The sequence below is a fragment of the Musca vetustissima genome, unplaced genomic scaffold (genome assembly GCF_032173495.1).
Source record: "Musca vetustissima isolate MV318-11 ecotype Yass unplaced genomic scaffold, APGP_CSIRO_Mvet_v1 utg9326, whole genome shotgun sequence".
Taxonomy (NCBI): Eukaryota; Metazoa; Arthropoda; class Insecta; order Diptera; family Muscidae; genus Musca; species Musca vetustissima.
Genome location: NW_026886999.1, coordinates 57,326 through 72,589, shown reverse-complemented (window position 1 = coordinate 72,589; position 15,264 = coordinate 57,326). Strand labels below are relative to the sequence as shown.

The window sequence follows — 15,264 nt, the reverse complement described above, 5'->3', positions numbered from 1 at the left end:
TACCGCGTTTGTAGCTATTTTTGGGAAATCAACCTACGATTGGCGTCCACAAATAAATGGGAAATGCAACCAACAAAGTTCTATGGGACGAACTGTTCTGGTTTAATCCTCTACTTACAAAGGACGATTTTTTAGCTATGATCTTTTAGCAACACCGTTAAACCGTTTTAGCAACACGGTTAAATACCTTCAATATGGTCTATAATTTAACCATGAATCGTCTTACAAACGAAGTTCATTTTTGGGTGATTAGGTACGTAAAAAAATTATCGATTTTGGAGTGAAGACATTAACGTTATATAGAGCCTTTGAACAGTACCATGGACCAGTTTTACCCTCCAAGATCTCGAAATGACAATGGCTGCTACATAGTTGGTAATATTGGACGACACACTGCTTTGGACACACTGTTCACTTTATATAAATTTTAATTTTTCAAATTATTGAACTTTTGGATCTGTATTCGGCTTGATTTTGGTTGGGAACAAAATTTTCTATACCTCTGTAACTCATATTCGGATATTACATTAAATATTAAGTTGTGTCATGTATGGAATGGATTTAAAAAAAAAATAGAGCTTCAAATATTGCAATTTTGTGAAGAAAGTTTCAAAAAGAGAAAACCGATTGATTGGATTTCGGCAAGAGTAGTTTGTAATTAGTGCCATAAAAAAATCAAAACAATACGCGATTGGAATAACCTAATCTTGACTTTTTCCTGATTCGGATGCTTCATTTCGTACAATTAGCCTTGGGCTGAGGGTACCGACCTGTGCATAATATTGTCATAGTAAATTTTTAAATGTATTTCCTATTACATTAATCCAAACGTGGTCTATTTCTCAGGAAGTTGGTATTTTACAAGAAAACAAGTAAAAAAGTGTTAGTCGCTATTGCAGACAGATATTTATTCTCATTCTGGGGAATTACACACATTTTTTATTATACGCTTTATTAAAGATATATGTTTTTATCTAAGAGGTTTCGGATTAAATTTAAATTTATGAAGTTCACCTATTGTGGGGGAGTCCCAGAAGTAGTGGATTTGTAATTATTGAACATTTTCACCCTTTGTGGGGTAGATACAAGAAGGAATTGACCAATGAGTTCAATCTTCGGTCTTGATATAGGCTTGGTAAAGATAATAAATTGGTTATGTAAACTTATTTCAAATCGGATTCAAAAGATATAAAATTATTATTATTTATTTATTTTATTTTTTTCACAATTTTGACCATTTTGTGGGAGACATGCCAGAGAATTATTGGACCGATATTTCCCATCTTTGAACTTTAACTAAGTTAGGAAGACATATTACGATGCGCAAAGTTTGGATCACATCGGTTATTCACTTCGAGAGTTATCGTGCGCACCAGTCCGCCAGACAGACAGGCGAACTTTTTTAAATCGACTACAAATTGTCTGAAAGTAAATAATTTGGTCGAAAAAATGGGGTCCTTATTAGCCATAAGGCTGAAGGTATAAAAAAACTTTTGATCCGCAGGCGGGCATTGGGCTGGACTTAAGCCATTCAGGACCAGGGTTAAAACATGTGGCAAATTTGACTTACCTATATTTTTCACAATATTTTGTCATAAATGTATCTATTTCATGACCCGCATCATGTCTGGGCAATATCGTCACATAATTATTCACAAATAGCACACACGAAACACTTTTTTCACTAAAAAAATATATTTTCATTTACTTTCTTAACGGAACGCGGGCTTCTCTATCGTGGACATGTTTAGATTTGTTTTAAATGAATTTCATAGTTCTCAGCTCTCGTATAGCTATTAGGCACACGAACATGGCAGCACTGTTGAACAGCTGTGCAACGATGCCATAGCATAGTGTGGAATTGGCATCATTGTTTTGCTGATTTTAAACAGAAACGGCGCAAAGCGAAGTGTTTTTGCACAGAAATCGACATAGAAATTACATTAAACAAAGAAATTGTATCCATTACCCCGTCTGGATTCTTCGGGGGACAATAATTTAATTATTACAAAGATAAATTGTGTATTAAAATTGTTTCTTATGAACTTAACCTCAAAAGCAACAAAAAAATAAAAGCCGGTTCCGCGTTCAGTTGTTGTTGATTGCCTACATCTTGTGTTAAGTGTAGTGGTGCTGTATTCCAAGATTCCGCAAGTGACCGAACATGTCTGCCGCCACTGTGTTGGAATGCAAAAAGCTCTGCCTGTATCGTTGCCTTACGGCAGTTGCCCTTAGCATTATGATGCAGTTTTTCCTACTTACAGTTTTCTTGCTGTTTGTCAATTTCCATATATTCCATCTGTTGAATTGGATTACGGAGACATTTAGTTTAATGTTTTCCTTCTACACATGGTTATCAATTATGCCTCTGATTTCGGCCGTCATCATCTATGGCATACTGTTGGGTAAATCCCATTTGGCTGTTAAGCAATATTATGGAACACGTTTCAAGTGGATACTGGGGACTGTGGTGCGTAAGAGTCTCTTTTTAATGATACACATTGCGGTGGGTTTCCTAACTGCATGGCTCTATGCACGCTATTTACATGTGGATTATAGGTAAGTAAATGCTGATGATATGCTTCGGGAAGAAATTATAATTTTGTTTCGTTATTTACAGATCCTTGGTGTACCAGTGTTATGGCATGGATTGCATCAATTCCTATTACCTCTTCCTGGTTGGTTCTGGCATCTCAGCTGGCTGTTATTATTTCTTTAAGGAGAATTTACGCCATGAACCCGAGGTGGAATATCCTATAATTCAGGAAAAGAAACTTGTCAAACTACGATCCCTACTCTACTCCACCTTGTATAAATCTCTGATGAAATCTTTTGTACCCTCTATGTTTTATGCCTTCGCTTTTTGGATATTCGGCGATATAATCAATGCTCGTTTTGCAAGGTTTTTTGATTTGGAAGTTGATACAAGCCTATCGTCGTTCTTTTCGGTGCTAACAAATTTGCGGATTTTATTCTATTCCTGGATTTTACAATCACAAATTTTAAGTAACATGAATTTAATGCAGAAGTTCTTTTCAATTCTATTGGCCGAAGAAATGCAATTTGTTATCGAGAAAAATCCCGTTGTGACAGAGGGTCAAAAAGAAGTCACCCTCGTTGAGGCTTTAACAATGGCCCAGGTGCCAATTGTACAAACTTTAGCCGCATTGGATCTTTTCAATATGACCGGAACCTCAGCGGCGAATAGACGTAAGGAGATCTATGCTCTATCGATACCGGGTAAGTTTTCAGCATAACCATTCTTTAGATATAATTTTGGAATACCAATCTACATAGAGGTTATAGCAAGATTTACTTAGGGTAGGAATAATCCGCACAAAAAGGGTGAAAATAGGCCCGTGTTTAGGATTTATCTTGAATGACTGAAATACCCCAAAAATAGAAGTAATTCGAAGGCAGAAAATATCCCTTTGATATTTTAAGTATGAAGAGAATACCAAACCTATCCGCAACTCATTTCCAAGTCCTACTTTTTAACCGGTTTACAGACGTAGTTATGCTGTCCACTTGCACAAGGATGGACATGGAATCCGCACAATTTCTCATTTTCAGTATTGAATGCTACATTGAGAAATATATCTTCACAGAATCCGTAATACCAAAAAATAGAAAAATAACGCGCATTCGGATCACCGCTCCTGAACTCGGGTTACTTAATTTTCTTCATATACACGTTCAAGCTAACAATTACTCTTCTCTCCCATTCTTTGCAGGTGGTCACCCTTATAATTGGAATCAATTGTCTTCACAATGTCTGGCGATAATTAATGCATTTATTGAGGATCTCACAACATCAGTTAAGAATATTTCAACAATGAAATCTGCACCGCTATTCTGTCAAACTGATAAACCAACTGCCACAGAGGCGGCGGAGAAAATTCTCTTGCGTCAATATAATGAAACCTATGGTATACGTAGAATGGTCTCTGAACCACCAACGACAAATATTGGTTCATCCTCAACAGCCGCATGTGGTGCCAAATCATCAAGCACCCCAACTGCAGTCCAACGTATCAATGAACAATTTGAACACATTTCCAAACAAATTGAACAGGCACTCAATACAGCGTTCCACACAATACCCGGAGTATTTTATATGTTTGGAGAACCCGATGGAGCCCGTACAGCTTTCCTACTATCCAATTCACAAATTATTGTTTGGTTAACCCAGGGCTTAGCCGGAATATGTGCCGAGTCTTTGGTTGAAGATAAATATGGTGTGGTTCAAGTTGCCCTACCCCAAATTATACGCACTCTCTTGAAGTTGAAAGGTGAATTGGATAAATTAAATAATGTCAATTTAAATGGTAAAAAATTGGATCGTAATCTGATAACATTGAAAAATTCCGTTAGACGTAGTCTCTACAAAATTGTCTCTGTTTTTGGAGACTATTTGCGGGATCTGTTCGATGACCCAATGGAAATTAGAAGTCTACAGTGTTTTGTTAACTATCAAGAAGTTTAATTTCAATCATCATCAGCTAACAATCATCTTCACAAACTCAATCACAGTCATTCTTATTATATTGTATTTAGAAGTTATTTTTCTTTCTCCATTAAAACCACAATTGTAGCATAAGTATTTTATTATTATTTTCTTAGTTATTTTCCTCCTCTTTTCAAATTGATTTTGTTAAGTTTTAGTTCTAAGAACTCGTCGTCGTCATGCACATAACACCTAGTATATATAACCCATTGAAAATTGTATCATTAGATGTGCATTTCATAGATTTTTTTAATACAATTTTTATAAATAAACTAGTTTTTGACTTTTGTAAAAACTTTGTTCCAGAAAAATATGTTTTAAGTCGCCTCATATAGGTCGCCTCATATAGGTCGCCTGAAGGTGCCTCAAAAAATTCACGCCTCAACAATAATTCTAAAAAATGTACAAATATGATGACAAGAACGAAAAAGCCATATGGGCTAGTTTCATTTTGATGAAAAATAAGTGGAAATGCATTACCAAAGTCTACTGGAAACTGCCTGCAGCGGCAGTAGTCGTTAAAGTGTACGAAAGCATTCAAGCAGACATAAGACTCAAACACTCAACAGAAGTCTGAGGCAAGTAACGAAGGAGGTCAAATTAGTCAAGAACGACAGGGCTTCAAACACACGCGGCCCACTCCGGAACCCAAAAGTGCTGGATTCAAAGAAGCAATGGACCAGGGGGGATACTCTGTATTGCGTTGCGAAAGCAAGTGCGATGCGAAAGCTAAATGCGTTAAAAGTACAATTTGGTACTCTGTAACGCTCGCGCAAACGCATTCGCAAACTAAATCGAAAATAGGGCAACACTGTCGCCACAAAGTAAACAACAACGAAGAATGACAAAAGGAAACGTCAAAAAATTTTAAATAAAAACATATTTTTTGTGTGGTACGAGTATTTTTTGAAAAAAAAAAAAAAAAAAATGATGAACGAATTAAAAACAAAAAAGAATTTTATGAGATCGATCAAATATAATCTCCCTAAGTGACCACGGGTATTAAAATAGAAGTACGAATTATGTGACAAACGTTTTCAAATAGTTAATTTTTATAGATTTATACAAAATGTTCGTCTCAATAAAGATTCGTTTATGTATTTATTAAACGCTCGTCTTTCCAAATAGATCCACAACAATTCCAACTCCAATAAAAGAGGCCGCTGCTTTGAAATTGCTTGGACAAGGTGGTTATCAACACCAACCTGTAAATATGCACACATAGTTTCACATATTATATAAAAATATAATACATTACTTTTTCCAACCATCGACATCTTTTACAGGAGGTCAATTTGAACTGATGCCATCAGACAGTTTTTCCACAAATTGTTGGCGCGTTGTTTCGAATTTGAACTCTGCAACTGTCCCTTTGCCAAATCACTGTGTTGCCCCATAAAATCTACTGAAGTTAGGAACTGACGTTGCTGAGTCTGCCACTGTGACTTTTTTGCCTTTTACTTAAAATAATTTACAATTTATATATAAATAAAACCTTTAATTGAGCTTACTTATATGTTTCGCTTCCTTTGCGTTTGCTATTTTGTTAACGCAAGATATTTGCGCTTAACGAACGAGTTTGACATGCGTTTTCGTATTACAGAGTGCGGTGATGCCACATTTGCGTAAAGTAGATGCGAAAGGAGATACGAAAACGAATTAGAGAGTACCAATTACGCGATGCGTTACAATTTTTCTCACGCATCGCAATACAGAGTAACCCCCCAGGTGCATTTTGGGGGCGATCTGCTATTGCCAGCGATAAAGAAATTTCTTCGAATTATATAGCTCGTGGTTCATTCGACGCCGATATTCACCATCGACGTAGATCGGCCCATAGATATTTCGGAGAATTTTTCTCTTAAACACCCCAAGAGCTGTCTCATCTGCTTGCGTAAATACCCATGATTCAGGGGGGTTACTCTGTATTGCGATGCGTGAGAAAAATTTTAACGCATCGTGAAATTGGTACTCTCTAATTCGTTTTCGTATCTCCTTTCGCATCTAGTTTACGCAAATGTGGCATCACCGCACTCTATAATACGAAAACGCATGTCAAACTCGTTCGTTAAGCGCAAATATCTTGCGTTAACAAAATAGCAAACGCAAAGGAAGCGAAACATATAAGTAAGCTCAATTAATTTTTTTATTTTTATATAAATTGTAAATTATTTTAAGTAAAAGGCAAAAAAGTCACAGTTGCAGACTCAGCAACGTCAGTTCCTATCTTAAGTAGATTTTATGGGGCAACACAGTGATTTGGCAAAGGGACAGTTGCAGAGTTCAAATGCGAAACAACGCGCCAACAATTTGTGGACAAAACTGTCTGATGACCTCAATTCAAATTGACCTCCTGTAAAAGATGTCGGTGGTTGGAAAAAGTAATGTATTATATTTTTTATATATAAATGTGAAACTATGTGTGCATATTTACAGGTTGGTGTTGATAACCACCTTGTCCAAGCAATTTCAAAGCAGCGGCCTCTTTTATTGGGATTGGAATTGTTGTGGATCTATTTGGAAAGACGAGCGTTTAATAAATACATAAACGAATCTTTATTGAGACGAACATTTTGTATAAATCTATAAAAATTAAATATTTGAAAATGTTTGTCACATAATTCGTACTTCTATTTTAATACCCGTGGTCACTTAGGGAGAGTATATTTGATCGATCTCATAAATTTCTGTTTTTGTTTTTAATTCGTTCATCATTTTTTGTTTAAAAAAACACTCGTACCACACAAAAAAATTTTTTGACGTTTCCTTTTGTCATTCTTCGTTACTGTTTACTTTGTGGCGACAGTGTTGCCCTATTTTTGATTTAGTTTGCGAATGCGTTTGCGTGAGCGTTACAGAGTACCAAATTGTACTCTTAACGCATTTAGCTTTCGCATCGCACTTGCTTTCGCAACGCAATACAGAGTAACCCCCCAGATCTACACCCCAGCACGGGTAGTATCAGCGTCTTGTAAAGTGTGAGTTTGGTCTGGCGGGAGGTGGCTTTGTTTCTAAACTGTTTACTTAGACCATAGTAGCATCTGTTGGCCATCACAACCCTGATGTCATTCGTTTTATTTATGGCTGTACCAAGGTGTATAAAATCTTTAACTACCTCGAAGCTGTAGTTCTCAAGTTCCACAGTTGGTCCGAGTCTACTGGACGTCTTCCGCTTTGATACCATCAGCTTGGTCTTCTCGCTGTTTACTGCCAGACCCACTTCGACAGACTCCTTCTCAATTTGTTCAAAGGTGGCTGTTACCGCTCGCAATGTTTGACCCGTTATATCGATGTCATCGGCGTAGGCGAGTAACATGTGTTGCTTGGTGTACAGGGTGCCATTTCTGTTCACCTTTACATCTCGTATGAACTTTTCCAGTAGGATGTTAAAAAGATCACACGACAAACTGTTACCTTGTCTGAATCTTCGTTCGGTATTAAGGGGCTCTGATAGATCCTTTCCGATTGTAACTGATGACCTTGTGCCACTTAAAGTTATCCTGCATAGCCGTATTTATTTTGCAGTAATGCCGAACGTAGACATGGCTTTAAACACCTCTGAACGGATAGGGCTGTCGAATGCGGCTTTATAGTTGACGAATAGGTGGTGTGTGTCGATGTGTTTTTTCAGGATTTAGTCTTGAATAGTTCGGCTGGTAACCCGTCGGCTCCTACTGCTTTATTGTTCTTGAGCCGATTAATTGCTTTTATGACCTCATCTTGGTGGTATACACTCTATACCATCATCTCTTATTTGTTCTGGAGTATCTTCTTCCCCGCCACAATATGATACCAGAAGCTTTTCAAAATACTCCTTCCAGATCCTCAGCACGCGGTCTGTATCTGTCACCAGGTTTCCTTCTTCATCTCTACAGTAGGATGTACCTGCACCAAAACTTTCGGTTTAGTGTTTTACTCGTTGGTAAAATTTTCGGACTTCATTCTGACTCCTGTATATCTCGATTTGCTCCCGATAATTCCCCATCACATAACGTGTTGCTACTGTCTGCAGGGTTGCCTTATACGCTGCATTTTTCAGATCAGTACCATTACGACACTCCTGATCGTACCATGGGTTTCTTGGTGGTGGTTTTTGGTACCCAAGTGTTGCATTTGCTGCAGTTTGTAGGAAGTGGGCAATTCTTTGCCATTGTGCTTCTATACTATTATCGGGACAAGGAGTGCTTTCGTCAAGCAAGTGGGTAAGTTGAGCAGAGTAGGCTTCGGCTACCTGTTGTGTTTGCAGCTCTTCGACGTCGGGTTTCCGTGTTCTGTTAGATCGCACCGAGTGCGATACCTTGGATGCTACACGTTTGTGGTCCGAATCGATATTCGCTCCTCGGATCGATCGAACCTCTAATACACTGGATGAATGCCTTCCGTCTTTAACAACATGATCAATTTGATTTCTCGTTGCTTGATCAGGAGAAATTCAGGTGGCCTTGTGTATATCGAGATGCTTGAATCTGGTGCTGCTAACTACTATGTTTTTTTTTGGTGCTGCGAAGTCAATCAACCTCATGCCGTTGTCGGATGTTTTTTCATTGATTTTTCCGTCGGTGGGGCCAAAGATATTTTCCCTTTCGATTTTTGCATTAAAATCTCCTAGCAGGGGTTTTCCGAGTGTGGGCATCTAACCCGACGTCTCAGCCCATTTTTTATAGTTCTAATGGGTGAACTCGCAGCACATATTAGCTCACTATTTCAATGGGTGATGAAAATAGCTACCCCAGGTGACACCGCGGTGAGGTCAGTTTCCAGAATTGAGATGAAAGAGGGACCAGCATAAGCCTGAACTTCGCCATGTTAAAGCCAATCAAGAGCCGTTGCTATCATCCCCTACGCCACCAAGGAGGTAAAAAATAAGTTTTAAAAAATCCACCCTTAGGAGGTGAAAAATTAATTTTTAAAATATACACGCCTTTAAAGTCAAACAATCGATCAGCACCCCATTGTTCGGTATTTTAGGTACCGAACGATTACTGGTATTTTAAATGTTCAGCTCGGGCTGGTCGAACTTAACGACGTTTTATTTGTTAAAAATTCAATATAATTCCAATATATCCTTGTGTAATAATATCCTTTATTGTCTGTGAGAACAACATAAATGTTTATAATACAAAAAGTTGTAACTTCGAATACCAAAACTTCTCAATGAAAAAACACTTAAAATTACGCCGCTTTGACTGGAGCTTCAGCTTTTGTGGATTTATCAGGTAGGGATAGTGGTGGTGGAGGAGGGGTTATTGTTGTACTATTGGATGTCTGTGTTGAGGCATTGTCTTCCTTTTTCGATGTTGGTATTTGAGACTGTATCTGTTGCCCAGACGATGTATTCATTTTGAGAAGTGTTGCCGATTTTGCCGGTGCTAAAAAGATACACAGAAAAAATAACCAACAAGTAAAACAAGGTGTTATATTCTATATGCAACCATTGATAACTGTATTTTCAGTATAAATATTCTTTTGTTTTTAAAAATTAATTAACAACAAAAAACACTATTCTACAAAGTTGGATATAGACGACAGGTGGCAATTTTGTGGAAGGAAGAAATGTAAATGCAAGGTGGTTGTGTTTGCACAATTTAATAAATATATGAACGGCTATTGGAGAAAATTCTGAAAAAACTTTTACACAATTCTACATTATGATTGGAGTTGTTGTAGTAAAGAAGAAACAGAATGCAACGTATTTGAAAAAATATAAATTACAATAGTCAAAATTAAAAAAAGTAGGAAGATAGAAATATAACAAATATTTTCGTTCATTCTGCTCCCAATTCACTGTTAGCTAATTCTATATAATATTTAAGTTTAGCCATCGAATTTTCTAAAATAACATTTTGTGGCAGTAGTCACTGTTTCAAGGCCAGTCTTTCTTTGTTGCTAGCGGCAGACTCGACGATGTCTTCACTATTTTCATAACCTTCGGATAACATCGATTCAGGAACATCCATGACATTTTGTGTAGATGATGATGGTGGAGGTGAGGTTTGATGTTGTGGTTGTTGTTGTTGTGACACAGACACTGGACTATTGGTGAACACTTGTGTATCTAGGAAATGTAAAGCTCTCATGACTAAACCACCATCAGCATGATATGGTGATTTGGTTTGTGGTTTTTTATTTAATGACTGATCAGGATTGTCAGGATTAAATGGTTGATATTCGCTTAACCGTTCCCGAGTCCATCTGAAAATGGAACGTGATTCTAAAATATACGAAACAAATAGAAAACAAATGAAATGATAAACTAAATGCAAACATAAATATGTGTAAAATAGGGAAATGAAATGAGAGTTGGGATAATAGGAAAGGGAGAGAGAGAGTTTTGGGAAGCATTACAGAAGTGATCAAGACCGTTGTGTTATAATTTTAAAAAGTGGTTGGTTACAGAACATCGGCAAACTAATTAAAAAAACAGTGAGCAGAGTAGTACATATGGACGTGGCCAACAATATGATACTCTACACAACTATCACTGAAATTATACTGTAGCTAAATCCCGACCCTCTGAAGTAAATGTATTGGCTGATTTGATATGCTACTCATTAAATGGTCAGATCCTTCTCCCAGTGTAGAATTTCATGCTGATCGAACTAAAAATAAAAGTCAAAAGGGGGTCAAAAAAAGATATTGCTGACAAAATTAAATTCAATAGAGCGATCGGTTTCGATCCCGACTACCGGAGCGCTAAGAAATACACCACAGGCAGCATTGAATGCGATCTTGAATCTCCAACCATTCTGGACATCCTTATTTAATTCCAGGCGGCCAGATGTGCCCTGAGGCTCCGAGAAACGGATGCCTGGAAATCGCTGAACTATGGCCACGATGGTATCCTTAACATAACACCAGGTTGTGATTTCTTGAGGAGAAATACTCACATTCGTGACTATGTTCCATCTTATAGAGACTTTAATAACATCAAAGTAGAGTTTCCTAGTAGGGAATCCTGGACTAGTGGCTCCTTACCTCTGCCCGGTCTTTTACACAGACGGGTAAAAGATGGAGGAAGGCACTGGTGCAGGCGTTTATTGTAGCGAATTAGAAATATACAACTCATATAAACTTAACAATCTTTGTAGTGTTTTTCAAGCAGAAATCCTTGCAAACACGAAAGCGGCCGATATAGTAAAAACACTTACTGTCGATAATACGGGACCGGTGAATATAAATGTCGATAGTCAGGCGGCTCTCACGGCTTTGAAGTCGTGTAATATAAACTCAAAACTAGTTCTTGATTGACCTTTTCAGGCCTCAGGGAACCAGTAGTAGTGTTGATTCTACGGAAAATTCTCTCAGTAACCCGAGGATCTGAGGAAATTGGCAGGTCTGTTGACGTAGACGTAGGAAGGAGATCTGAGCCGAGTAGGATGGATATCTAAGCCGAGTAGGAAGGAGATCTGAGCCGAGTAAGAAAGGAGATCTGAGCCGAGTAAGAAGGGAGATCTGAGCCGGATAAAATGAGTGGTGGCCAGGTCAGGACATTTATCAGGCCCGGTACCACTATGGCGATGTTTGGTGAAATGTGGCAATCTCCTTTTATCCTCGTTGGGATATCCTTATTAACCGTGCAAAATGTTGAGCTATCAATATGCTCAGCCAGCGATGTACACAACTCATGGTGAACATTGAAGTCCCCTAGTACTGGACGATTATTATCCTCCAATAGAAAACTGGTGTTAGGCAAATAACGCGATTCACAGCTATTAATTGGCGGTAAATACATGTTAAGCACCTCCGCCATACCTCGGTAGTACTACATTTAACTGTTAACCTCGATAAGTCCATGTATGGGTCACTAGAGTCTAACTCAAGCGAGATAGGTCTGCATTGAACAGAGTGTCACACAAGGAATGATAGACACCACCTTAATTTAGGGTGCAATCTTTCCTCAGAACGTTGCCTTCATCACAACGATGTAAGCTAAAAATTTTCATTGAGCTCGTTCTCCTGCTCCGCCGCGACAATCACATTTTTCCGATTTATAACTTTCACTAGCTGGTCTATTTTGTGGCAAACTTGTCCGGAGATTAATTCGGTGAATCGATGCTGGATTTTAAAACAAAAAATATTTTGTTAAAAACTTCCCAATTCTTAAAAAATTGACTTTAAGACTACGAATACCACTGAAAAGGGGGTTCGATTTTTGCTGTGCATATGATAGAATTGGTAATTGAAATAAAGGCTTCAATGACTTGGGTTTAGTTTTATGTTCAAAAAATTGGGCGGATCAATTATTTTGAATACAAATTGAAAATTCTAATGTCCCAATTAAATTAATGGCATAAGCCGGGATCAGATATGGAAGTTAGGTATTTACATATAACACACTATAAAAGAGAACCACAACGATTTGGATCACTGTAAAATATAACATTAATCAGATGAAATATATTACAAATAAAAAAATATATCATACAGAAATTTTGTTCACATTCCCACTTATATGATTTTCTTCACATTGCAATTTTTCATTCTTGAGATATTCTATCAATAGTTTGTATGATTCTTTCAACATTTCTTAGGAACACAAAAGAACATTAAGATGATTTGACTATTCGGATGAAGAATCTTACCAATATCGGCTAGTACTCGTGTCAATTCTCTTAATTGAGCATCTTGGCGTTCCAAACGGAATGTCAGTTCAGCTAAATTGTTTGTAAGTTCCGCTTTTTCTAGTGCCATTTTTTCTTGCTTTTTGGCCTCATTGCTGGTTTGTCTGTAAATGCAAAGATATAAAGTAAATAGAATTTGATATAGGATTTGGGAGAGAAAAATAGGGAGCAAGATGATACCTGTATTCGAATAGATTTTAACACAAGTATGTTTAGATTACTATTATGGGAGGGGGCTCTAAGTTGCCGAAATATGGATATGAAATATTCCGGAAAATCAGAAAAAGTTTTTATTTATTGTTTAAAAATCATTGCGTTCCGAATGTTTTTATAAAATTATGTTCGATCCGAGTTCATATAGGTACTCAATTTAGGACTTTAGCTCAATCTGATTCGTTGACTATAATGTTTCAAAAGATGTGATATCTTGAATATAAGGGCTCATCTCTCAATTTTCAAAAAATTTAACGACAGTTTGACCTTATCTTTCTGGTCACGAAGATTCCTGACTAACAAAAATAACGAAGTTCACGAATATGGATTTCGACTTCACCTACAGAAAAAATTGAAATGAGCTTCTATGGATTTGGAACACTTGTTTCATGCAAATGTAAATTTTCACAATGTATTTGTTTTCCTAGTTTCCTTTCCTTTGAATGACATCATAGTGCCCTTCTTCTACTTACCTAGCATATTCAAATATCAGCAGTCCCGCACCAATGGCGAAAATAATAAATTCACCCAATAGATTTGCACCCAGTTCTACAGCCATGGCTTCTGTTAGGGGTGGCACATTGACAGGCTTGCCCAGATTAAGGGCCCACATTTTCGTCTTGACTTCTACCCAATTATACACTAAACGGAAAGAGAAAATCGTCATTCATACATTCCACACCTAATCCATTAATAAATATTCAGGAATACACTACTTACATTGAGCCGGTGGCATACAAATATAGTTACGAAATAATGGATGCTCTTTGGCTTTCGATTTAATTATATTCGCTATGGGTTTACTGACTTGTTTGATGGCCAATACACCCAATTTGGCCGCTGGAAAGGCACCAATAACCATTGTGAATTTATATAAATGTAACTATCGGGCTTAAACACTGGGATGTGCGAAAAAATGATGTCCGTCCCTCTGGAACAAGCTAATTTTGTAGGTTTTTTTCCAGAACAGCTGTTTTTGTTATTCACAGTTAGGGTTGCCAAGGTTGATGCAAACATTTGATTATGTGGAGACTTTTTGTATAGGGTGCACTAATTAAACGTGGAGATAAACAGCTGATGGTTAATGAACACATTGAAAACCGCGGCGACCAACTTCATTGGTTAATTCTAATTTTAAAGACGTTTAGAATGGTTTGTTACAGCCTTACTTAAATTCAACTAGCTCGTTCGACGTTTTTCACCACAAAAGTAGAACACATGTATTTATATCAGGGCTGTCCACACTAATACATGCAAATGTTTGTTATTGTATTTGTTTCAAATACACAAATTTCAAAATAATTTTTCTCTGTTATTAAACTGTGAGAAAAATTGTAAAAACTTGTATTTCAAATTTTAAGACAGAAGAACATTTTGTATTCAATGCGAATATGCTTGTTAATGAAATATTTTCCTATGCAAAGATAGATTTGCTTCTGTTTCGCCAATCCCCATTGTATTGGTCACATATTTTGACTTTTTCTGAACTAATTTTTGCCAAAAATGTCCTAATTTTTTCGTTCAGTGTATGAAAACAAAAAGGAATGAATGACAATTTTGAAAATATTTTTTATTTTCAAATGTTTATATTTTTATCATTGTGTGTGAGAGAGTTTTGACACACACCGACAGCCCATGGGACCTATTTTGGGCACTGCTGATTTACATGAATGTTACCGAAATACGTCGAACGTACAAAATTTCAAGTTGAACAATTACAACTTGACAGAACGTATTTTTAATTTTTTTCTTTTGATGAAAACAAAAACAAAACATTCTGGAAATTTGAAATTTCTAAAATATGTGGATTAATTTAATAAATTTTCAATTTTGTCTTGCGGTTTGTCTTATTTGCTTGAAGATATGGACTCGACGTATTTGGGTAATACGGCCGTACACAACATTTTGCCATAGTGGGGAAGT

At 37.0% G+C, this 15,264-nt stretch overlaps 2 protein-coding genes across 2 annotated transcripts; one reads left to right on the top strand and one right to left on the bottom strand.

The window, feature by feature from the left end:
- Window positions 1-2,164: 2,164 nt before the first annotated feature.
- Window positions 2,165-4,486, top strand: LOC133334483 (nucleoporin Ndc1-like). The gene is made up of 3 exons (XM_061542776.1): window positions 2,165-2,559; window positions 2,621-3,240; window positions 3,735-4,486. Exons 1-3 carry the CDS (start codon window positions 2,165-2,167, stop codon window positions 4,484-4,486), a joined length of 1,767 nt encoding a protein of 588 aa, XP_061398760.1.
- A 5,193-nt stretch (window positions 4,487-9,679) lies between these two features.
- On the bottom strand, window positions 9,680-14,220 carry LOC133334482 (putative OPA3-like protein CG13603). The gene is made up of 5 exons (XM_061542774.1): window positions 14,062-14,220; window positions 13,815-13,983; window positions 13,090-13,232; window positions 10,434-10,718; window positions 9,680-9,876 (listed from the first exon to the last, which is right to left on the bottom strand). The coding sequence occupies exons 1-5, from the start codon at window positions 14,201-14,203 to the stop codon at window positions 9,680-9,682; spliced, it is 936 nt and encodes a 311-aa protein (XP_061398758.1). The 5' UTR covers window positions 14,204-14,220.
- Between the last annotated feature and the right edge of the window lie 1,044 nt (window positions 14,221-15,264).

Excerpts from the sequence above, each read along its gene's own strand:
- LOC133334483 (XM_061542776.1), top strand. The coding sequence starts at position 2,165 with ATGTCTGCCGCCACTGTGTTGGAATGCAAAAAGCTCTGCCTGTATCGT. Across the intron at positions 2,560-2,620 it reads TATTTACATGTGGATTATAG|ATCCTTGGTGTACCAGTGTT; the intron begins GTAAGTAAATGC and ends CGTTATTTACAG. Across the intron at positions 3,241-3,734 it reads CTATGCTCTATCGATACCGG|GTGGTCACCCTTATAATTGG; the intron begins GTAAGTTTTCAG and ends CATTCTTTGCAG.
- LOC133334482 (XM_061542774.1), bottom strand. The coding sequence starts at position 14,203 with ATGGTTATTGGTGCCTTTCCAGCGGCCAAATTGGGTGTATTGGCCATC. Across the intron at positions 13,984-14,061 it reads TTGTATGCCACCGGCTCAAT|TGTATAATTGGGTAGAAGTC; the intron begins GTAAGTAGTGTA and ends CTTTCCGTTTAG. Across the intron at positions 13,233-13,814 it reads CTGATATTTGAATATGCTAG|ACAAACCAGCAATGAGGCCA; the intron begins GTAAGTAGAAGA and ends TTGCATTTACAG.